General features: G+C 34.1%; 2 protein-coding genes across 3 annotated transcripts; both read left to right on the forward strand.

Annotated features, from left to right (window-relative positions):
- The first annotated feature begins 523 nt into the window (after positions 1–523).
- LOC107411773 (protein SEMI-ROLLED LEAF 2) lies at positions 524–9,420 on the forward strand. 2 transcript variants are annotated; one of them, XM_016019429.4, is made up of 20 exons: positions 524–835; positions 1,543–1,680; positions 2,269–2,343; positions 2,455–2,570; positions 2,740–2,854; positions 3,488–3,616; positions 3,842–3,889; positions 4,353–4,546; positions 4,704–4,900; positions 5,021–5,304; positions 5,384–5,527; positions 5,728–6,135; positions 6,239–6,388; positions 6,872–6,947; positions 7,031–7,155; positions 7,353–7,544; positions 7,634–7,774; positions 7,941–8,078; positions 8,753–8,959; positions 9,107–9,420. In XM_016019429.4, the coding sequence occupies exons 2-20, from the start codon at positions 1,546–1,548 to the stop codon at positions 9,221–9,223; spliced, it is 2,991 nt and encodes a 996-aa protein (XP_015874915.3). In that variant the 5' UTR covers positions 524–835; positions 1,543–1,545; the 3' UTR covers positions 9,224–9,420. The 2 variants fall into 2 exon arrangements, with proteins under 2 accessions (XP_015874915.3, XP_015874914.3); XM_016019428.4 differs by having other exon boundaries at positions 525–835; positions 6,872–6,950.
- A 10,872-nt stretch (positions 9,421–20,292) lies between these two features.
- On the forward strand, positions 20,293–23,683 carry LOC107411767 (homeobox protein knotted-1-like 1). Its single transcript, XM_048467821.2, has 5 exons — positions 20,293–20,929; positions 21,018–21,128; positions 21,640–21,784; positions 22,817–23,070; positions 23,184–23,683. The coding sequence occupies exons 1-5, from the start codon at positions 20,666–20,668 to the stop codon at positions 23,316–23,318; spliced, it is 909 nt and encodes a 302-aa protein (XP_048323778.2). The 5' UTR covers positions 20,293–20,665; the 3' UTR covers positions 23,319–23,683.
- Positions 23,684–24,681: the final 998 nt, after the last annotated feature.

Below are 24,681 nucleotides of genomic sequence, written 5' to 3' on the forward strand. Positions count from 1 at the left end.
AATGTTGAAAATAGAAAGAAAGAACTTATCTTTGTCTTATGAGTTTGGTCAAGACTCAAGAGAGTGGAAGAACCAAGTTTCTCGAATAAAATTGTTAAATTTTTTTAATATATTTTTTTCCCTCTATTTTTGACTGTAAAAACTCCAATTGTGGTGTCTAGAAAACCCCACTTAACCTCCATTACATGTAAAATTATTTTTAAATGATGGTGCGTGATCCTTCAAAGTAGTGAAAGAAGAAGCACGGTTGAGTTCAAAATAAAGCAATACCCCGAAAGAGTTCAAATTAAAGGTAGAGTCTTTGAGCATGGCATTGACCTGGACACACCAAAAGCGTGAAAAACAATCATATTTTCCTGGTAGGTTCGTTGAAATTTGTACTGTCACACCAAACAATATCCAAAAATAAAAGAAAAAAGAAAAAAAGTAAAAAAATGGAAAATTCAAATTGAGGCATTTTTCTTCTAAAAGGAAATACTTTTTTTTTTTTTTTTTAAATTTCAATTTAAAAGCGAAACAATTTGGTTTGGTTTTTGGTCACCCAAGTTCTGACACAAAAATGCAACAGTTTCACTTTTTCAGCAGTGATGAAAGAAAACAATCTGACAGCTATCACGTGAAATAGTTCATACACTCCCATGTTCCATTAACTTGTCTTAATCCACGCGCGTCTTCTTCTTCTTCTCTGTTCCATCTCTCTCTCTCATTGCTTTCCATTAGTTTCATGTTCTTCTTTTTGTTTTGTTTTTGAAAGCAATCTCGGCCATTCTTGCTTTCAGCCTTATAAACCCAGTGGGAGTTTTCTCACCTCCCGGATCTGCCTCTGCAGAGCAAGGTATGTGCACGTCATATTTTATTTTATTTTATTTTTATTATTATTATTTTTTTCTCTTCAATGGGTTTTCTCATTTGGCTCTCCAATCTGTATATGGGTTTGTTTTCAGTCGTGTTAATGTTATTCTCGACGCCTCATTTCGGGTTTTTGTGGCGTTTCATGTTTTAATTTTCGTCTGCTGCAAGTTTCTGTTTTTATGGTTCATTTTGCTAATTATTAGCCTCGAAATTTTCTCCTCAAAATTTTCTCTTCTAGCCTTTTCCTTTCACCATGTTATAAGTAATTTCTCTTACCGTTTTGTTCTTGATTTTCTTGTTGGGTGTCTTTCTTTTTTTTTTTTTTTTTTTGGTTGAACCGAGAAGTTTATCCTTTTCTGTTTTCTTCAATGTACTTGAGAAAAAATTGTAGCAAAGTATCATAGTGTCCTAATTAAGCGTTTGTTATGTGTTTGTTTTCGGATGATACGTTTCTTATGCATTTGAAACGGAAGTTCCAGCTCGTGATTTTCTCTTTGAACTTCATTTTTGGTTTTGGTATTTTTTGTTTTTTTTCCCCCTATATCTTCACTGCATTTTCTGGGGGTACATTATAAACTAATATTTTGCACTTGGGGTTGATTAAACGATGCTTTTTAACAATCTAATGGAAGATTTTAGTGGGTCTTTTTGTTTTTCACTATTCCTTTCTTGTTTTGTTTTTATTGACAGGAAATGGGTATCATCTCCAGAAAGATATTCCCAGCATGTGGGAGCATGTGTGTATGCTGCCCTAGTTTGAGATCAAGTTCAAGGAAGCCCGTCAAGCGGTATAAAAAACTGCTATCAGAAATTTTTCCCAAATCTCTTGTGAGTCTCTTATCATCTTTATCTTTCCGTACAATTTTTTTTTTTTTTGGGTTTTTTATTTAGTTTCCTGTGGCTACATATGTTAGTTATGGTCCGGTAGGCTGTAATCTGACCACTTGATCATGTAATGCGGGTGATTATCATATTACGTAGAGTTCTATTAGTTCTATTGTATATTGATAAATCAATGGGGTTCTGTAGACGCTTCCCTCTAAGGAATAAATATGCATGCTCTTTGGTATTGATTGTTGCCACCAAAAAAAGAAAAAAAAAAAAAAAAGAGATTTGAATTGAGATTAATTTTTCCTTGATATGAGTTTTAGAAAGTAATCGGTGGAAGCTTTATAAATATTCCAAATGTATAAGAAAGAAGGATTTTAAAGCATTTAACTTTCTAAGATCTAAATGCAGCCATGTTTTAGTTTTCCTATGATTGTTTCTGTCGGGCTTACTCAAGTAGGAAATGAGTTTTTGAGATTATGTTATTGAGTTGACTATATGTAAAATTGGTTGCATTACAAGTATCCAGAATTAGATGTTAAAGTTAATTTTATGCAAAATGAACGAGTCAGTGGTGAATATTTGCAGGATGGACCTTCAAGCGAAAGGAAAATTATTAGATTGTGTGAATATGCTTCAAAAAACCCTGTTCGAATCCCAAAGGTATGGACTCTTCATCCCGCTTTTCCACCTGTTGGTTAATAAACATGGGCGGAGTCCTGAGATTATTGAGTCTACTGCCGAGGTTTAATTGGTGCTCATTATTCTCAATAGATTGCAAAATATCTTGAAGAAAGGTGCTACAAAGAGCTGCGATGTGAGCACCTTAAATTCATCAATATTGTTACTGAGGCTTATAGCAAATTGCTTTGCCTGTGCAAGGAGCAGATGTAAGAGCTAGTTGTTTCCTCTTTTTTTCCTTGGTTTTTGTTCTAATGAATAATGCATATGGTGATTTGCCAATGAAAAATGTTGCTGCAATTAATTTTTGAAGATGCAGTTGAGAAATTTAATTTGCGTTCTTTTCTTTTCATGTTGAATATACTTTGCACTTTGCAGGGCTTATTTTACCATTAGTCTTCTGAATGTGGTTACTGAACTTCTGGAGAACTCAAAGCAAGATGCTTTGAGAATACTTGGATGCCAAACCTTAACAAGGTTCATATATGGTCAGGTAAGCTAAATTTTCAACGAGGTTTACCCTTCTTTTGAAAGAAATATTACCATATGCTTAGCAAAACACTACTTTTTGACTAGCGCGATCTATATTAAATGATAGGTCATTGCAAATTTGTAGGGAAAACAAATTGAAGATCCTATTTTAAATTCTTTGGACATTTGAGTTCGGCTTTCCAAATGAAAATTGCAACACTACATACTAAACTTTCTGCTAGTTTGAATACATATATAATTTATCCCTCTGAATTTTTGCATGTTATTGTTGATTAGAATATCAACTAAACTTAGATAAGAGGTTTTTCCTTTAAAGTGGGATAGATAAGAGGTTTTTTACTTTAAAGTTAAGTGGGAGGGTCTCAAGCTTGTCTTTCCGTAGTTAATTTATTCAGTTTTATTACGTATATCTTAGCGATGAAGATGTCTTCTGCTGTTTGCATCCACTCATTACTAACAGAAAATGTTGGTTATATTTTGTCTTTGTTGTTCATTCTTTTAGTATTTGATAAAACGAGTTGTGGGTGTTAGAAGATTTATTCAATTTGATGTATAGATTAATCATTTTTACATTGTTTATACTTACTATTCTTGTTTTTATGAAGTCTTCTGTCTGACCCCAATGCATGAACAGGCAGATGCCACATACGCACGTAACATTGAGAATTTGGTTCCCAAAGTATGCTCGCTAGCATGTGAGAAAGGGGATGACCATCAAAAGATCTGCTTGAGGGCATCAAGCTTGCAATGTCTTTCAGCCATGGTATGTTCATGATTTGACTAGTGTTTTTAATGATTTGTTACAATTTGGCAATATTTTTGAGAACAAGGTTAGTACTACTCTCTGATTCTGTTTTCTTGGATTTTGGCCTGAATTTTTAATCTATAAACTACTCTAGGTCTTTTTTTTTTTTTTTTTTTTTTTGGTTGGTTTTTGGTGGTGGGGGGATTTGGAGAATTCCTTATCGATAAGTTTGTCTCTTTGCAGGTCTGGTTCATGACTGAAATTTCTCATATTTTTGTAGATTTTGACAAGGTTAGTTCTTCTATTTGCATTTGAAGCTATTGTATGTATAAGCATTTTATCATTACCTTATTTGAAATTAAGCAGAAGTAATCTAGGAATATGCAGAATACCTCTAAGGAAAGATGTACGGATACTTTCTAGTGGGGAAGTTTCTTTAATTTTGCAATGTTCACCCATATTGAATATCAAATTCCACTAGATCAGTTAATTTTCGATCCATGAGGAGGGGAGAGTCTCTTGTCCTTTCATACAGGGTCAGTGCTTTATGATCAATAGATTTCAAAATAAATTTGACTATAAGATAAAAAGTGTGTAGGTCACTCTGACTGCTATATGGTTTTGGTTCCTATTGATCACATCATCAGTGAAGTTAGTTGAACATATCCCTATGAAATTTCTAATTTTATAGTATCTGCATTTTTCCACCCTTCATTTTTCAGTTAAGGATTACAAGTTTTTCTTATGTGTGCAGATTGTACATGTGACTTTAGATAACTATGAGGCAGAAGCACATTCTGATGATGATGAGAGAGAGGAGCCACATCATAATTGGGTGGATGAAGTAGTTCGTAGTGAAGGCAGAGTTGGTGTTGGTAATGATTCCAGCCCTAGCAGCATGGTCATCAGGCCACGGCCAGAGAAGAAGGATCCTTCTCTTCTGACAAGGTAGCAGTTACTGAATAGCAGCCCATAAAGGAAAGCTTGTCTGACCATACTTTAGAATTCATTTATCATTCCAATGGCATCACATTGCAGTTCTTCTTCTTCTTCTTCTTCTTCTTCTTCTTTTCAAGACATTTGCTTTATTTGATCATTATTTTAGGGAAGAGATTGAGACACCAAAAGTATGGGCTCAAATTTGTATCCAGAGAATGGTTGAATTAGCGAAGGAAAGCACAACAATGCGCCGCATATTGGATCCAATGTTTGTCTACTTTGACTCTGGGGGGTACTGGGTTCCTCAGCAAGGGTTGGCCATGTTGGTTTTGTCGGATATGTCCTACTTCATGGAGAGCTCTGGTATCTAAATCGCCTTTCCATGTTATTAGCCTTCACATATATATCATGGACTGCGAACATGTACATGCACTTGAACCATAGAATTTAGCAGTGCTTAGTCATTTCAAAATTCTGTTTCAGGAAACCAGCAATTGATCTTAACTTATGTGATCCGCCATCTTGACCACAAAAATGTTTCACATGATCCCCAACTCAAATCATACGTCATTCTAGTTGCTACTGCTTTAGCTAGGCAAATTAGATCTGGAGCAATGCTAGCAGAAATTGGGTTTGTCTCAGACCTGTGCAGGCATCTAAGGAAGAGTCTTCAAGCTACTGTTGAGTCAGTTGGAGAGCAGGAGTCAAACTTGAATGTCACACTCCAGACTTCCATTGAAGATTGCTTACTTGAAATTGCTAAGAGAGTAAGTTTGTTGCCTTTATTGTATATGTAGTTGCTGTGATTGTGGTGCTGTTACTGAAATCTGTGGTGGGTTTTTCTAGATTGGCAATGCACAACCACTATTTGAAATGATGGCAATAACTCTGGAGAAGCTGCCATCAGGAATAGTTGCTAGGGCAACCGTTGGATCATTAATGATTCTTGCTCATATGATCTCATTGGCAATCTCTTCACATTCCCAGCAGGTTAGAGGAGTTGAATAACGTTTTGGCCTCTGTATTTAAGGTTTTCATGTAATGCCTAATGCCCATTTTCCTGGAAATTTTGTTTATGGACGTTTGCAATATTTTTTTAGAAAGGGTAGCTGATAACCAATTGAATGATTGTGGATGGCATACTTTCTATTCCATGCTTTGGAAATAAAGAATAAATTGTTTTCATGCAGTTTCCAGAATCACTTCTAGTACAACTCTTGAAAGTGATGTTACATCCAGACGTTGAGGCACGTGTTGGAGCACACCAAATATTTTCTATTCTTCTCATTCCAAGTTCTAATCGCTTCCGACGTGAAGTTGCTTCACTGCGATCTGGTTTTCTATACCAATCAAGAAGATGGCATTCAAATACTTCGTCTACCTTTGCTTCAATTACAGCTAGACTTGAAAAGCTTCGGAAGGAAAAGGGTGCTTCCAAAGCAGAAAAGCAATGCAATAATTTTCATGATGATTTTGAAGAAAAGGAAATTGTGGAAGAAGACAGCAAACAGGGGCGTGGACGCAAGAATTCCCCTAATTTTTACAAGATTAGCTCCATCATTGACCGAACAGCTGGGTCAATCAGCTTAAATGATGCAGTAAGCAATATCATCATTTCTAAACTGGTTACATATATGGGATTGTGTAGTTTTCTCTTATTTTGATCAGTCTGTATAATTTGTTGTTTGTTGTTTTTCTCAGGAGCCATTTGTCATGAAGCTTACTGAGGAGCAAATTGCACACTTGCTGTCTGCTTTTTGGATACAAGCCAATCTTCCAGATAATTTGCCGTCAAATATTGAAGCCATTGCTCATTCTTTCATTCTAACACTTATTTCTTCACGCTTGAAGGTGATTTATCAGACTCATCTTACCTTTCTTACTTTGTCTTTTTGTACCTTTTTTTTTTTTTTTTTTTTTTTTGGTTGTTGTTGTCATTTTCACTTTGAGCCTAAAGCCTCATATACAATTTCCTTTTCTAGTGTCTCGCATATAGTATTTGCAAGACTGAAGTTCACATTACATTATTTTATATTATATATAATTTGGTAAACCAATTTATTATCAAATATTTAGGGTAAAAAATAGAAATCTATGTCACAGTTAGGGAGAAAAATGATGCTGCATGATCAGTGCCCATATCTCATCCTTTTTGTTTATTTTTATTTCTGGAGAATCCACCCCCTAAATTGAAATTATTTCATTCTGATTGATGAGATACTTACATGTATAATCTCTTGTTTTGTACATTTATATATATATATATATATATATGCATGTGCTCAGGCCTCGAATAATATCTAATGAAATTTCATTAAATTTATGATATTGCAGAATCCAAATGACTGCCTTGTGGTCCATTTCTTTCAGCTTCTTCTATCTCTCAGGAATATGGCTCTTGACCCCAACAGTGGTGTGGATGGACAAAAACCTTACTATTTCAGTTTTGAGGAAAATAATAGTGTATAACAATCATTCTTTATCTTTTGCCAGGGTCATTGCCTCCGGCATGCCAGAGATCCATCCTTGTACTATCAATGGGGATGTTGATGTTTGCGGCTAAGATCTTTCATATTCCTGATCTGAATGATTTTCTCAAGTCATCTATTCCAAATGATGTGAGCATATGATTGGTTTTGTAGTCTCTGTTAAACAGTACCTTACATTTCCTAATATGATGATAAAGCTTTCAAATTTTAAGTAATATATGCATTCGGGCTTTTCAAGTATTCGTCTGATGTTAATTGTATAATTTGCTATTGGTATGCACTACTTTATGTAAATAACTTTTTATTAATATCTTTTGCAAATTCAGATTGATCCGTACCTAGGCATTAGTGATGATCTTCAGGTATATCTAAAGCCTGAGGCAGATCTTAGAGAATATGGATCTGTGGCTGATAATCAGCTTGCTACATCGTTACTATTTGAGTTGAGGAACAAATTACATGAATCTGACAACGTCATAGTAGATATTTTAGTTCAGAGTCTAACAAATATTACTAAGGTATGATGGTTCTCAATGGTTCAGATTTCTTCCCTTGTTTTCTCTCTCTTCATCTCCCTCTCTCATGTGATTTATTTGTTCCTGCTCAGCTGGAGGCAAAAGAAGTGTCAAAGCAACTTTTGGAGCCATTCACACCTGATGATGCATTCATGTTTGGTCCACAATCAGTACTGGACTTTGACCATAATCAAATGGTTGCTCATTCCAAAGATTCCCTTTCCTTTGATGGGGTATACTCTTTATCCTAGTTACTTCTGATGGCATGCTACCTTCCATTTGTCATTATACTCGGTGCCACTGCTGTAATATGTATGTAAGCCAAGAAAAGAAAAAAAAAAAAAAAAATCACATAAGCAATGGATTAATATTTTTGTGATTGATTGTCACTTGTGACAGGAATTTGCAACAAGTTCATTAGTTGATGATGATACGACAAGTGAAGCATCTGTTGCAGACCTTTCTCGCTTCATTCCCAAAATGCCATCGACCACATCTCTGCCTCATGTTATCAGCATCGGGCAGCTTTTAGAATCGGTAGCCATTATTTACTCTGTCTCCCTCCCTTTCCCTGGTCTCTTTCTCTCTCACACTCATCACAAGCATATATATTCACTGGTATCTAAGGTATATTGTTAAGAAGTGAATCCAACTATGCCAATTCATTTCAACACACTAAAGACTCCCCTTTCTGTTGTAGGCTCGTCTAAAAGCTACACAAGTGAATAGAAACAAGGTTTACAAAGATATAAAATTGTGACCATATAAATGTAGCTTTATTACCCTTGTAAAATGACCATCAAAAGCTGATAAGAAGGAAAAGGTACAAGTAGGATTAAGAGAGATAAATTAGAGAGTACACAAAGATCAGAGAAGATATATTCTTATTAGGATCTAGTTAATTGCAAATCCCCTGGTTCCTCATGTAATACAGTGAAAGTTTTGTAAATTTCAGTAACTTCTCTACAATGTATTTTGATGGCAAGATGCTAATTCATTTGTAAGTTGTAACCATGTTTCTAGGGAATGGTATTTTTTCTTAATTTGATCAGAATAGTCTTGTATTTACCTCCAGTCCAAAATATGAGCATGTTAACTAGCACATGTTTAAGCATGCAACGTGCAGTCTACATCTGAAGACTAAAAATTTTCCTGTTATTTATATTAATGAATATATGTATATATATATATATATATATTTTTTTTTTCAGGCGCTTGAGGTCGCTGGTCAAGTTGCAGGATCATCTGTCTCTACATCACCTCTTCCATACAATGCCATGGCTAGCCAGTGTGAAGCCCTTGGCACGGGCACAAGGAAGAAATTATGCAATTGGTTGGCCCATGATACTCATCATGGTGAAACATCTGAGAAATTCGTTCTTACATTTCCTGCAAATGGGCGCACAGCCCTCTCTCAGGTCAGAGACTATTGTACCTGTGCGAATGGGTTCTTGTTTATGGCATCTCTCAACTATCAGTATAGATTGTTATAACTATACTCTTAAATGGTGAGGGTAGTTGCAGGCTAGGAACTAATAAGTGGACTTGTTTGTATGTTCATGCAGATAACAAGTGAATGCGGGTCTTCTCATGGAGCCGCATTGCGGCAGGATCCGTGGTTGTCTATGAGGCTGCCTCCTGCTAGCCCTTTTGACAACTTTCTCAAGGCAGCTGGGTGTTGAAGCCTACACCGCAATACGCAAATATTACCATATTGTACATTTTCTAGGAAATCTTCTGAGTGTTTAGCTTAAGCTGATCTTTGATTTGCAGTCCCTGATCTTTAAAAGTGCTTAAATGCCTGGTTTATTAATTAATGCTTGTATCCACACTTTGTAGCCAGCTAATGTTAGTCATAGTGTAGTTTGCAGTATGCTGATCTCTCTCTCTCTCTCTCTCTCTGTGCATGCTTAGCTGAAAATATCAGTTTTATATAAATTTCAAACTTGCAGATCAAAGGAAATGACGCTGTTTATAAAACCATAGAACTGGGGATCATAGACCGAAAGCATTACATATATAGTTAAAACGTGTTATCTAGGTGTGCACATGGTATACATGCCAAAAACATGGTCTTTAACTTAATTCAATATCAAACTCGTTCCCTGCTGTTGACCCAAAGTTACAATACACTTAAGCTTTTTTGCTCGTATTTATAGTTATTCGTTAAATTTTTTCTTGTATCGGGCCTATTCGACTTCCAATAGAATCGGTCCACTCCAAATTAAGTGAAGGGCAAGCAAAGTTGATGTTAAATTAGTCAATCAAGAGGGAAGTTGAGAAATCTATTGGCCATGTTAGTCCCCACAACAGTGAGCTTCAAAAAAATAAAAATAAAAACAAAAAGAGATTTTTTTATTTTATTTTATTTTTTTGGGTCATTGGGCTGCAGGTTCTCTCACTATCGGAAGAAGTGGCCTTGCACCAATTTATATAGAGCTACTACTTATTTTCCACGAGACAAAGATAGTGACCTACTTCTTAGGTTAGAACTACCCCACACATAGCACTTGTCTATGAGGAATTTGTGAAGAGGGTGTGACAATGTTCCATGAATTGCGGTTCAAGTTTTTAGCCTGTATTGATTATTGAGGAATGGTCTTAGCTCCTAACACTTCCTTGGCTTCCTCTCCATGTCGGTACCCTTTCTAGCATTAGATTCAGTGTCTTTTGTGGCCACAACTTGTCTCTGGCACTACCTATCTAATTAATTTCTTGTGGGTGATGTGGTTCCACTACAAGTTCATAAGAAATGGAATTCATCCACAAAAGTCATTTTCAGCTTTTTGCATTGCCATAGAAATTTGCACAAATTAAAACAAATCGCTTTGTACATATATCCAATTCCTTTTCCTAATATAGTGCATAGAAAGAAACTATTGGAGTTACGTTCAACTATTCTATATATACATGCAGGTAGTGCTGCAGATGAGGTCTCTTTCCTAATTTCAATAATACTATTTGCTTCTCGTTAAGAGTCCGCATTTCAAAACAACCCTTAATCAGTTTTAGGTCCCATTTAACATATAGCTGGCACAAAATATATATAATAAGTCTTGTATATGGTGAATCTAATAATATTATACTAAGATTAACTCATTCCAATTTAACGATGAGAACTCTTAGTATAATATTATCAAATTCACCCTCATGAAAAAAATAAAAAATAAAATCTTAGTTATATTTATGTGTGTGTATTATACATATACATATGATAGTTTAATATAGTGAAAGACTAATGGAAAGAAATTATAAGGGACAACCATTACTATTAGATAATATAGATTATGTAAATTTGAAGGCTGTAGATATTGGTTTTCACAATCTTTATCTATAAGTAATATGTATATAATATAAATATATAAATTTTTATGTCCTTCCATATTAGCTTTTAAATTGTTTTAAAAGTTAAAATTTAAAAATATATTTGAAATTTAGATGAATTTATACAAGGTTCATTTTATCTATTTAAAATTTTAATATTTTATCAAACTTATATAGTTTTCCAAAATATTTTTAAATCTTTACCTTTGAAATAATTTAAAAAATAATGATAAAAATTCTGATAGAAAAATAATTTAAATGTCCAAATAGAATAATTATATATATGTATAGAAATTCTCATACTATAACCATCTCGATAAAAAACTATTAGTATCTTCCATATCAGCTTTAAATTTGACAATTAAAATTTACTTTGCATCTGTATGCATTTACAAAAGATTTACTTTGCCCTTGGGTTAAAATAATTTACTAAATTTAAAACATTTCAAAAGATAATAATAAAAAACTTGGTGACCATCTATGAGGATGATCCCGATAGCTAGGAAAATAACTTTATATAGCTCGCACATACTTCATTGAAGTTTGTATCTTGCTGACACACTGGGTTTCCTTGATTCGTAAGCATCATATTTTGGTTTTATATCCTAAAAGCATATAATTCTTCCCTAAAAGATGGAGAACTCTAATAATTCTTGGTTGCTGTAGCCAGCATGCTTTAATCTCATTGGCACCTAATTAGTAAGTTAAGAATCTTTGATTAATATTTTTTGATTTTATGTTAGACAAGTAATCTAATCCCTATGTCTCCTTTAAATAACCAAACCAGTTTATACCCTTTGCCTGCTTTTTATTAAACATGAATTATAATACACAATACTAAAAGCTAAATTATATGCATAGGAAAATCAAGCCTACATGGCCGTAGGAAAGATAGAGCCATTTTGTTTGAGTCAAAGATTTGTTTGTTCAACTTTCTCACTTTACAGATACTGCTAATTGTAATTACAGTGATTCGTTTATGATAATTTATTTGGTAGCGAAAATCTATAATTTCCCGACCAAAAGAAGAATCTCTTGGTGAACTCCTTTTCCATGTTCTTTTTCTCTATGGTAGACAAACCAAAAAGAAGATGGTTTAATATTAATAATATTATCTTCTTTTAGAATATTTTATAATTTAATTGTTGCTCGATTAAGGAAAATGTGCAGTCATTTGTTAGGAAGCACTATCATATCTTTCATAGCTAATTAAAGTGTTTTTGGTAATCAATAGGGGACAACATCAATGAAAACTTCTTTTGATTTAGAGCATCTTTATGTAGATTTTCTTTTTTCTTTTTTGGTGAATGCATCTTTTTATGGATCATAAAAATTAATATGTGATATAAATAATATAGATTATTTTAAATAATTATTTTTCAATGATAATGTATAGATTGAATATCAATATAATAGGATAAAAATATTATAAAATGAATGTTTACTTTTAAAAATTTTATTAAACATTATGTTTACTTTTGAAAAATTTTATTAAACATTGTAAATATTATTTAAAAGGTTAATTTTTTTATAACAAAAAAAAATTAATAAAATATATAATTAATTAATAATCCTTTTACACAATATCACTGGAATTTTTTTATTTTTTATTTTTATATTTCTGCTTTCAATATAATCATGCCACCTATATATTAATATATGTTAATTAATTTGTTTCACCGATGAAAATCGACATCTATACTCCTAATGGAGATGCTTTTACACTTGATTACGTTTTCTTGGTCCATTGATTGAGGTGTTTAAGAGGTGGAACACATGATTAAGCAAAAAGTTGGACAAAATAATTGATGTTAAGTTCACCCAAAATTATTGTAAAAGGAGTCATATAACAACTGGCCAGAGGTACAATTTTCTTGGGATATGATAAGAGCTAACAAGCTACTAGCCAGGCAGACATTCCCTTTTTAAAAAGTTAGCTTATGAATTTGGTAATCTTATATATATTGACAAACATGTTCGGTGAGATTGAACTTAATAAGACTGTTTCTTTTAACTATTGAATTGTCATTCTTTAAATCTACTATTGCCTATATTTATAAAATTACCTTTTTTGTTTTGTGCGCGTTTGCTTAGAGAATATTAAGATCCCTTTATTCTACAAATTAGACCGTTTAAACTTAATAATTTATTATAAAGTAGTAAAATTTGTTATTTTTTCAAATGAAGTTTGATATATATATATATATATATATATATATATATATATTTATATATATATATATATATTTATATATATTACCCAAAAAAAAAAAGAGACCTCATAAAATATAACATAAAATCATGAATATGAAATGGGAAAAAAAAATTAGAAATGGGGTAAAAAAAAAATAAATATATCATTTAATTTACTAATATATTTATAAAAAATACATATATTATTTAATTAGTAAGATATTAATATAATATAAAAATAAATAAATAAATTATTAATTAATATATTAAATAATACCTGTAATATCATTAAAAACAAATAAGCATCACAAATATTATTTGACCATTAATATTTTTAAAATTTGACATTGAGATAGCACTTCAATACTAAATACCAATACTAATATTAAATTTTACCATTTATATTTTAATAATGAATATTAAAAAACAGACAATATTAATTTTAAATTTCATTAAATAGTAAAAATATTAACTTTTGGCTTATTTTTTACCACTTAAATATAAAATAATGTTTTTTAATTTATTAAATGATAAGGGATTTACATACTTCATGAAAATGGAACCAATTAAACATTTAATGCTAAATTTAACACTAACGCTAAATTTAACACTAAATTTGTGATCGGCAAATTTGATAATCTTCTATTGGAGAAGCTTATGTGAAATAAAAATGCCATGTTTTGACATATAATGTTCAAAATAGTACTCAATTGAAGTGATAGGTGTTTACATATATGTGTTTTCTCCATGTGAGAATGCTTCTAACACAAGGTTAGTCGTTACACTTACAGCGATTTTCTGGTAGTTAATCTTGTATAGTGGTGCACGGAGAGGGATTTTTAATTGATTCTCCACAAGCTTTAGTTTCTAGTTTTTTTTTGCAGTTAGAAATCATAAGCAATGGAATAAGAGGAGATTACAGACGCAAGGACGAGCCATCTTCCACAACTGGATCTCATTCCAGACTTAGCAGAATCTACAAGGAAATCTAATTTGACATTAGTAGGGAGGATTTTCTTTAAAAAATCTGAAAAGAAATTCCCAGTGTAGTTGATCACCAGAAGAATTTGGTTCACACAAGATCCAGTAAGTTTGGACCAAATAAGCAACAACACTTTTCTTTTTTCTTTCCAAAAAATTGCAGATCGAAACAGGGTTTGGAGCCATCGTTCCATGGATTGTCAATAGGGCTCACCTATCTTTTAAAGAATGGAATCCATAAATGACCCAGCAGGATTTCGATTTCTCCCATTCCAACTTTTGGGTTCAAATCCACGGGTTATCTCTACAATATATGAACAAATCAAACACAGTCAAAATTGGAAGCTTATTTAAAGAAGTGGTAAGCTGTGAAGATACCTCGAGGAAGAATGGGTTGGGGATGTCGTTTATGAGGATCCAAGCCGAGGTTGACGTTACAAAGCCTCTCCCGACTAGCTTCTTTCAAAAATTTGTTGGAAAAACAACCTGGATCCAATTTTGTTACGAAAAACTAAGGGATTTATGCTATAACTGTGGGATAATAGGGCATTTAAAAAATTCTTGCAAGCTCGTTAATAATCCCTCGGCAAGGACGGATGGTGATAAGTTTGGGGTATGGTTGAGAGGCGAAGATGGGGCTTTCTCTATCATGAGGAAAGGAAGCCAACTGCACAGAATAGAGAATCTAAGAAAGGACTTCTTTGACTCATATTCAAACGAAGAACTGAGAATCGACAAGGAAGACCAAGCCATAGATCCGAGTCGAATCCCTTCTTCAGACCTCAACCACAACTCCTCTCCCACCAGAGATTCGGTAGACTTTCTGATTCTAAACTCTGGCGAGTTGCCTCAAGGGTCACGTGATCAATCAAAAGATCGCTACTGTTCAAGGGATTAAGAAATCATGAATCGCAGCCCTAACCTTAGGGTCCCGTTGGAACCTGTGCCTGAAAAGTCTAACAAACTACCTAATTCACATCAGAGAAAGACCCTTTCAAATTCAAATTCTCACATACCTGATGTTCATAGCGGGATTGTTGAGGTCCTAAGAGCTACGCTTAATGTCACTGAGGAGAGACCTATCTCCCTTCAAAGCAAGGAACAGGAAAGCTCTGACAAAATCTCTTCATGCCTTAGGGTTGGATCCCTAATGAGGCAAGAAGGAAAAGGTACGAAGTCAATTGGCGTGGGACAAAAAAGAAAGGTTAGACCGTATGGGTCATCCGTGGATGAGGCCCATCAAACAAAGATGCCAACGAATATTGATCTGGGCCCAACAGAGGAAAGCAATGATCCAAAGCCCTCACAAGAAGATCTTCAAGCCCATAAATCATCTTTTTTAGACCAATCCAGAAGGTTGGAAAATGTTAGGTCTCTAGGAGGTTCCCAACCTACTGGAGATTTATGTAAAGAGGAAAACACATTGGAGAATCAAGTCTTGCCTAGCTATTCGTCACCGAAAATTAGACTCAAGAAACGTGCTAGAGGACTAAGTCAAGTAACCATTAGTGATTTCCTTAATGAAGGAACCCTAGAAGATAGTTTGGTAAATGATTTCGTTAAGTCCAAGGCTAAGGAGGAGGGCCTTAACATGCTCCCCCCCCCCCCCTCCCCCCCCAAAACAATGAATCTCATATCATGGAACTGCCGAGAATTGGGGAGAACCTTGGTAGTCTGTGGCCTCCATTGCCTTATTAGAAAATATTCTCCCACAAGCCCATTCCTTTGTGAAACTAAAGCTAGTAAGGAGAAAATTGAAAAGATCAAAAGGAATTTGGCCTTCGAGAATTCCTTTGTTATTGAGGTTGAATATAAAAAAGGTGGAATGGCTCTCTTTTGGGATTCCAAATGGCAATGGTCAGTCATGCTGGCCACGACCAGAATCATTGGATTTAGTGTGGACTTAAACCATACGGATAGCTGGATGGTATGGTTCTGTCACTGCACAGCGGAAAGATCCATGAGAAAGGCTTTTTGGGAAAAATTAATCGAACTGGTCAAGACAGGACTAGACTCGTTGATTTGTGTAGGAGATTTTAATGATGTCGTTGAGCAGGATGAAAAATTAGGGGGTAGACTAGTCTCGAAGAAATCCAATTATTTCTTACGTTATTTTATATTTGATATGGGGGAAATAGACATTGGGTACCATGGAAATTCATTTACGTGGTGTAATAAAAGGGGAGGTAGAGCCAATATCAGGGAAAGACTTGACAGAGTAATAGCCAGCCCAGTGTGGAGAACAATTTTCGAACAAGCAGGAGTTATTCACCTATCTAGTGCTAACTCAGACCATGTTCCCATCCAGATCAAATTAACTCTGGATCATAGTCATAAAGCAAGACCATTCAAATTCCTAAAAATCTGGACAAGAAATATAACGTGCAGAGATGTGGTGGCAATGGCTTGGAAAGGTGCAGAATCCGAAAATCGTCATGCATCGGTTTGCTACAAACTACATAGCACAGCGCTAGCCTTGAAGAAATGGAACAAAAATGTTTTTGGCTTTTGTCAGACCATAATACAAAAACTAGAAGACAAAATACAATGGCTTCAAGGTTTAGAACCATCTGAGGGAGTCCTGGCAGAGGAAAGAAGTACGCAATGGGAACTGAACGAGTGGAGAAGAAGAGTAGAAATTCTTTGGAGACAAAAGTCAAGGGAGTTATGGCTCTCGGTGGGTGACAAAAATTCAAAATACTTCCACGCTACCACTGTTACTAACAGGAGGAAAATTTTTATACCAGCTTTGAAGAATGGCGATGGTAATTGAAGAAAGTCCAGAGAAGAGATTAGGGAGTTGCTAATAGAAGAGTTCACAAAACTCTTCAAAGCAGAAGATATTTGAAAAAGCGAACATCTGGGGGAGTTTATACAGAACTGCATTACAAGGGAAGAAAACCTCCTCCTAGAAGCCATCCCTTCGAAAAGTGAGATCTGGAACGTGGTAACAAATTTACACCCAATTAAGGCCCTAGGTCCTGATGAAATGCCCACAATTTTCTTCCAAGAATATTGGAGTATTGTTGGCAAAGATGTTGTCAACATGGTCCAAAATGTATTCTGTTCGGGCTTACTGCCGAGGGACATCAACCGAACCTTCGTTGTTTTAATCCAAAAAATCTCTGGAGTGTCGGAATTTAAACATCTTAGACCCATTAGTCTTTGCAATACCACTTACAAAATCATTGCAAAGATCCTAGCTAATAGATTGAAGCAAGTAATCAAGAGAATTATCTCTCCTAATCAATCAGCATTTCTTCCAGGCCGATGGATTGGGGAGAGTGCAATTCTGGCTAATGAAGTGGTTCATTCCGTGAATTATAAGAAAGGGATAAAAGGAAAAGCTTATGATACGGTAGATTGGGTTGTGCCTTCCAGATTGCTAATTCTATTTGGTTTCTCTGACAAGGTGGCCAAATTAGTTCTTAATTGCATTTTCGTAATTTCCATGGAGATGCTTCTCAATGGTAGTATTTATTTAAAAATCTCGATGGAGAGAGGAGTTAGACAAGGGGACGCGTTGTCTCCTTTTCTATTTATCCTTATGGCGGAACTCCTCTATCAGATGCTGTTTAAATGGGAACATGATAAGAAGATCAATGGAGTGAAGTTTGGTTGCTCGTCCCCGTCAGTATCACACCTTCTCTTCGCGGATAATGTTCTCATATTTTGTGGAGCCAATGTTGAAGAGGCCAGAAATGTCCAGCGATATCTCCAGCTATATTGCAAATGGACAAGGCAATCATTCAACCGAGAAAAGTTTGGCTATTTTTTCTCCCGTAATGTCAATGGCAAAGAAAAATTAAATATTAAAAGATTACTAGGAATGAAAGAATTTGAGAAGTCTTCCAAACACCTTGGACTACCTTTATTTCTCTCCCAAAATAAATTAGAAACCTTTCAAGATCTTCAAAGAAAAGTGGAAGCTAGAATTCAAGGGTGGAAAGCAAAGCTTCTTTCACAGATAGGTAGAGCTACCCTCATTAAACATGTGGTCACCTCTATTCCGGTTTATTCCATGTCAACGTTCTTACTTCCTAACGAATGGTGCCAAAGCTTGGAGAGAAAAGCCAGAGCTTTCCTTTGGAAAAACGAATCTTGAAACCCGAGAGGATTTACCCTAATAACTTGGAGGAAGGTTTTTCAATCCAAGTTTAATGGAGGCCTTAGTATTAAGAACCTGTGGCGTTTCAACAAAGCTCTCATTGCCAAAGTCGGTTGGTGGCTCTCTACAGCAAAAAACAATCTATGGGTGCAGACCCTTAAAGCGAAATACTTTCCTCACTCCTCTTTCATGAACTGCAAGAAGAAAAACAATAGCTTATGGCTTTGGTTTGGTATTCTTAAGGCCAGATCAGTTTTAGCCAAAGGCATGTGTTACAAGGTTGGTAAAGGCAACTCAGTGAACTTTTAGAAAGACCCATGGGTTCCTAACATACCAGGATTTATCCCAAAATCGAAACACCTCTCTGCATCATCATATGGCATGGTTAATTCTCTCAAGCAAAATAATAGAGAATGGGATGAAGCCAGATTGAATGAACTGTTCAATCAAGATTTGGTTCAGCGCATAAAGGAAATGTTCTGAGCCAACAATAACCAAGAGGATAAACTCTTTTGGTCCAAAACGAAGAGTGGTATATTCAGCGTGAAGACAACGTATAACATACAAGAAGAAGTACAACATGAGGAGCACGAATGGTGGAAGACCCTTTGGAGCAATAGAATCCATGAGTGAACAAAATTTTTTATGTGGAAATTAGCAAATTCAAGACTCCCTGTGGCTTCAAATTTAATGAGAAGAGGAATGAATGTTGATCGGGAGGAGTGCGCTCACAAGAGTAATAACACAGAGATGAAATCCATGTCTTTTTTCACTATGAAGTGGCTAGAAGGATATGGTTCGCAAGCCCATGGGGTTTGAGATGGGAACTTTTGAATTTCAGTGAGCTCACATCTTTCCTCAAGTGCTTGGCCAATCCATCGGCCTTCTTACCAATTCGTGAGGAAGATCAAGAGCATTTTTTCATTTATGGGCCTATCACATTGGAATATCTGTGGTGGTGCAGATACAAAGTATATCATGAAGGGTAGGCCATATCCATAGAGTAAGCTTTGCAAACGATATGCAGTAGATTTAATGAAATGACAAATATCTTCAGCCGATAAGCTAGAACTGGCCAATGAATGCAGGCTCCCAATGTTCCGAACCCTATTTCCTAGAGAAGACCTCCGATAGAATTCATAAAGCTTAACACAGATGCGGCGATAAGGAGAAATGTAAGCTTTCTGGCCATTATTGCTCGGGACTATAAAGATAAAGTGATGACAATTCATACTATTTAAGTTAAGAATTTCCATCCTAGAAGTGGCCGAATTAGAGGCAGTAGCCAAAGCCATGCAGATGGCATACACTCATGGGTGGCTGCAGATGATATTCGAGATAGATGCCTTATCAGTGTTTAATGCTCTTCATAAAAAAAAAAAAAAAAAAAATTCTACACTGGACTACAGAAAATCTCTTCAGTGATGTTCTGCTTGATTTTTTTAATAGTCAAAAAATATCCTTTAGTTGGGATCTTAGATCACCAAATCATCTGGTCCACAACATTTGTAAATGGACAGCAATCCAATATCTAATAGATCCTATAGAATTTTGGTGATTGTTTCATATATATATATATATTCTCAAATATTGATTTAGCAAATGCACCTGAAAAGATCTTTTGAATCAAATTTTATTATTTATTATTTATTATTTATTTTAAATTATTAATTCGAAAAAATATATTTGAAAAAATCTCCTAAATCAAATTTTATTGGTTGTTCTTGGCCCTTAATGAAACTACTCAAGTGAAGATACTTTAGGATATCAAGTGTAAATGATATTTATTGGGAATAGTACCATAAAACAAAAGGTTAGTTGGTAAAAAAGTAAAAAAGAAAAGGCAAAAGAGAGAAAGATGATTTTTGAAGGAGAAATGAGTGGATAAGTTAGGGAGGGGTGAAAGGAACAGAAAAGGGGAGGTACAACTAAAAGGTGTTTGAAAGCACGTTGTAGGAAGTAGAGTGCAGGCCCCACAGAGTGAGGTGTATCCAGTAATAACCAATGAGAGGATGAAACGTGGCAGAATGTCATGTCACAAAACTGAGTTGTGCAGAGATATGACCTCCATTTAATAGTCTTCTCTCTCTCTCTCTCTCTCTATAAATACGGGCTACCCTTCAAAACCTTGTCAAATCCATCTTACTGTTTTCGCTCCTTTTCTCTCTCTCTCTCTCTCTCTCTCTCTCTGTCACTTTCTTCGTGCTCTATCCCTGTCTCTCTGCTAGGCTCTCTTTCAGTACTGTAAACAGTGCTTTTAAAATTTTTTTTTCTCTCTTTTTCTTTTTTTAATTTTCCCCAGTTTGTTTTTTCTTGGAAAAGCAAGCCAGAGTCTGGTCTTTTTCCCTTCAAAGTTTCAATCTCTCTCTCTCTCTCTCTCTCTCTCTCACACTCTCTCATTATCAGTTTTAGTTCTTGTTGTTCATCTTGGGCTATTTTTGAAGTTTGAAGATTTTATCTTAATAATTACTATAGAAAATATATACACACATAGATATATATATATATATATATATATATGGAAGAGTTTTACAGGGTTGACCCTGGAATCTCCTACTCGAATGATGATGTGGGTGTTGATTTTGATAATATTACGACCACTGCCACTGCTTCTTGTGCAATATTTCATCGTCATGATGGTCATGGTCATGATCGTGATCATTTGCTTCCATTTGATCAATCCGAGGCCATGGGGACAGAGATGTCGGATCTGATTAAGGCCCAGATTGCCAATCATCCTCGTTATCCAGATGTTGTTGCTGCTTATATTGAATGCCAAAAGGTTTATTATTATTATATTATTATTATTGGATACACTATTTAATAATATGGAGTAGTTTTTGTTTAATTTAATTTATGTTGACCTATAGGTTGGTGCACCGCCGGAAACGGCAACGCTTCTTGAAGAAATCAGCCGGGAAAACCATCCCCTAAGTTGTTGCAGTGAAATTGGAGTTGATCCCGAACTAGATGAGTTCATGGTATTGTTGCATTTCAGCGACCAAGATTCTTCGTTTTCTTCTTTTTTTTTTTTTAATATTTTAATCTTTTAATTATTTTCTTCTGTTACCCTTGAAAGGGTTTTGACTGCATTTATAAATAAATTAAGAAAACAAAAGAAATTAGTACTCCCGTTTATTTCTTTTTTTTTTTTTTTTTTGTATTTTTCTGATGAGAAAATGATGACTCTACAAGGTAATTCCAAAGAAATTATTTCTATAAAAATTAAAGAAAACAAATAATTGTTATTTGGTACTATAATTGTATTGTCATTTCAAAAAGTACCCAAAATTCAGACCTAAAAAAATATATTTATGTATATACATATATAACCCCTAAATTGCAATTTTCCGGGATTTAGTCTCTTCTTTTTTGTTTGGATAATAATTTTAATATCCTTTTCTTAAATATTGGTGATCGATGGATAAAATTTGAATAATTTATTTGTTACTTTGATAATTAGACTTCAATTTATGGCATTTTTGCTTGAAGGAATCATATTGTGAGATTCTTCATAGATACAAGGAGGAACTATCCAAGCCCTTCAATGAAGCGACGACATTCTTGTGCAGTATTGAATCACAACTCAGCAATCTCTGTAAAGGAACATTAGCAAGAACCCACGATCATCGCTCTGGTATTTTAATTTTATTAATTATTCATTTTTAGCTATTTCTTCTGATATTCCCTTCAGTTATATAGTAAGTTGCAGGTTTTACCTTGTTAATTATTCATTAATTCATGTTGATCAATGTATCTTAGTTTCCTTGGCCCTCTTCCCCATAACCTCCAAGAAATGTTTTTCAAAAGAAAAAAAAAATGTTAGTCTATTTTCATAGGATATCTTGTGTTTCTAAAAAATCCCAAGCGAGCTTTAAATGTTTTAGTAAGATTGGTGGAGCCAATGTACTAATTGGGTTGAACATTTTTCATACAAATGCATTTAAAGCGTTTATTACCTTTTACATTTTTAATGATTAGTGAATTAACGGTATATATATAATGAATTAGTGATTTCACTATTTTTGGTTGATTATATGAATTGGATATTACAAGTGGCATAAGATTGTGACTAATTGCATTCAGCCTTTAACTGATTAGATTTGGCTTCGTGGAGAGATGTGCTTCCATGATGATATGCAAAGCAAAAATGTTTAATTCTATTACTTAAAGTTATTCCCTCTGTTATATAAACTTCTCGGATTTTTTTTTATTTTTTTTTTTGTTTTTTGTTTTTTTGGGTGGCCTTCTTACCAGTTTTGTAACTAGAATATCACAGCCTAAAACTATGTGCTTTATATATATATATATATATATTAATGGAGGAATTTTTTACTAAAATATTTATTATTTTATTAATAGGAATAATGAGAGCCTATTATAGAGCAATGAATTTGTTTATTTTCCAAACACCAAATTTTAATTTACTTTTGTTGTATAATCACTGCCTGGTATACTTGCATGGCCATGCAAAAGCATCTTGCTAATGGAAAATTCATGATCTCAAGACTCTCAAATTAACAAACAAACTCCATGTATATAAATGGTACTACTGGGATGCCTATAGTTTTGTCGGAACCCCCTTTTCATGTAGTTTGTGTGTGAAATTAAGTGTGTCATATATGTGTATATACATTGTTAATTACGGATAATGATCAAGGAATTGCAGGTGGTACTTCAGAGGAGGAGTTGAGTAATTGTGGGGATCAGGTGGAAGCAGCAGAGAGCGAAGAAACGAGCGGCGCAGGTGGCCGGGCAATCGATCAGGAGCTTAAAGATATGCTGCTGCAGAAGTACAGCGGCTATCTAAGCAGTCTGAGGAAGGAGTTTCTCAAGAAAAGAAAGAAAGGCAAGCTACCGAAAGATGCCAGAACTGCACTCTTGGACTGGTGGAACACTCACTATAGATGGCCGTATCCTACGGTAATTATTCATTTCTTTCATTTTAAATAATTATATTCTGAAAAAAAAGAAAAAGAAAAGAAAAAAGAATGATATAAATATTTATGGGATGGTGGTGGGGGTTATATATATAGGAAGAGGAAAAAGCGAAGCTGTCAGAGATGACTGGTTTGGATCAGAAGCAAATAAATAACTGGTTCATAAACCAAAGGAAGCGACATTGGAAACCAACTGAAGAAATGAGGTTTGCTCTCATGGAGGGTCAGTAGTAGTAGTGGTAGAAGTTTACTCCATGCATTGTCTGCATTTGATCCGTCTTCTCATCATCTTCATTCAATCAGAACACTATATATATGAACATTTTATTATGCAGGATTTTTATGTCCAGAATTGTTTAGGACAACATCTATCCACATGTGGATGGATATGAAACGTTTTAACACACGCTTATCTGCTTGTGGATATGTATTTTCCTGGATAAATTACGGACAGAATGTTCTGGATAAGAGAATTTCATATATATAGATGGTATATATAATATATATAATATAGGCTGTTGACTCATTGCTCCTTTTCAAATTTTTATCTCATGTATGTTATGGAAATTTTGAATGTAAAGGTAGATTTTTGTATACATCATGTATTTGTTCAATATTTTGGCTGTTAGATCGACCTGCATGCAATATCTCAATCGTCAACAACCTTGATAAGTCCGCTAATAATCTGACTAGCCAATTTTAATTCTATCAACTTATAATGGGATAGGTTTATTTTTTAGATTTGTTGAAATTTGATGAATAATTGTTTTGGATATATAGGTGGCGGCGATAAAATAAATTAGAGTTACAAAATTAAGGTGATGAAATATTTTATATGAAAATTATATTACCTTTGGCTGTTGTTTGTTGTGATGAGCAGTTTTGGTGTATGCTTAATTTTCCATCAATCTTTGGAGGCTTTCTTTCTTGGACATAATTATGTTATGTTTATACAAATGAGAAGAAGAAAGAATCAGTTATATACATGCTCGCACCAAGGAATTACACAATATGGTTATGGTTTTCTTCAAATTATTTTCTCCGTTTGTTTCCTTCTGAACGTTATTTTTGTAACTGTACAATAAACCAGAAAGTAAAACTCGTTACTTATATTTAGTTTTATTGTTGCCCTAATTCGATATTAAATCGCTAAAACAATATATCTTTTACTTATCAACATTTTCAGCAGCTACCTGTGTGTTGATTGGAAAAAAGATAAAAATAAAAATACTGTGGGTGTTAAAGAAGTAAAGAAGTTAAAATAAAAACTGTATGTGTTTAAAGTTGAAGAAGAGATTTTATCATTTTAAGCTTTCTAATCTAACAAATACTGAAGAAGGTACTAAATAAATATATCTAAAAGGTATATGAAATGTTATATGTTAAATATTTAATTAGTTTATGTATAGTTATATTTATGTTTAAAAAATTATTTATAATAAATATATTATATTAATATATTAATCAATAAAATATTTACATTTCACTTGAAATGTGTATTCATTAGAAGATTTATCTATTAACCTTAGTGGCAATGGACACTAAGTATGATAATAATTAGAGTATAAAGAGGCACTAACAGCCTATGAGCTGG

Source organism: Ziziphus jujuba, chromosome 10 (genome assembly GCF_031755915.1).
Source record: "Ziziphus jujuba cultivar Dongzao chromosome 10, ASM3175591v1".
Classification (NCBI taxonomy): domain Eukaryota; kingdom Viridiplantae; phylum Streptophyta; class Magnoliopsida; order Rosales; family Rhamnaceae; genus Ziziphus; species Ziziphus jujuba.

Excerpts from the sequence above, each read along its gene's own strand:
- LOC107411773 (XM_016019428.4), top strand. The coding sequence starts at position 1,546 with ATGGGTATCATCTCCAGAAAGATATTCCCAGCATGTGGGAGCATGTGT. Across the intron at positions 4,547-4,703 it reads GATCCTTCTCTTCTGACAAG|GGAAGAGATTGAGACACCAA; the intron begins GTAGCAGTTACT and ends TCATTATTTTAG. Across the intron at positions 5,528-5,727 it reads TCTCTTCACATTCCCAGCAG|TTTCCAGAATCACTTCTAGT; the intron begins GTTAGAGGAGTT and ends GTTTTCATGCAG.
- LOC107411767 (XM_048467821.2), top strand. The coding sequence starts at position 20,666 with ATGGAAGAGTTTTACAGGGTTGACCCTGGAATCTCCTACTCGAATGAT. Across the intron at positions 21,129-21,639 it reads CCGAACTAGATGAGTTCATG|GAATCATATTGTGAGATTCT; the intron begins GTATTGTTGCAT and ends TTTTGCTTGAAG. Across the intron at positions 21,785-22,816 it reads AACCCACGATCATCGCTCTG|GTGGTACTTCAGAGGAGGAG; the intron begins GTATTTTAATTT and ends AAGGAATTGCAG.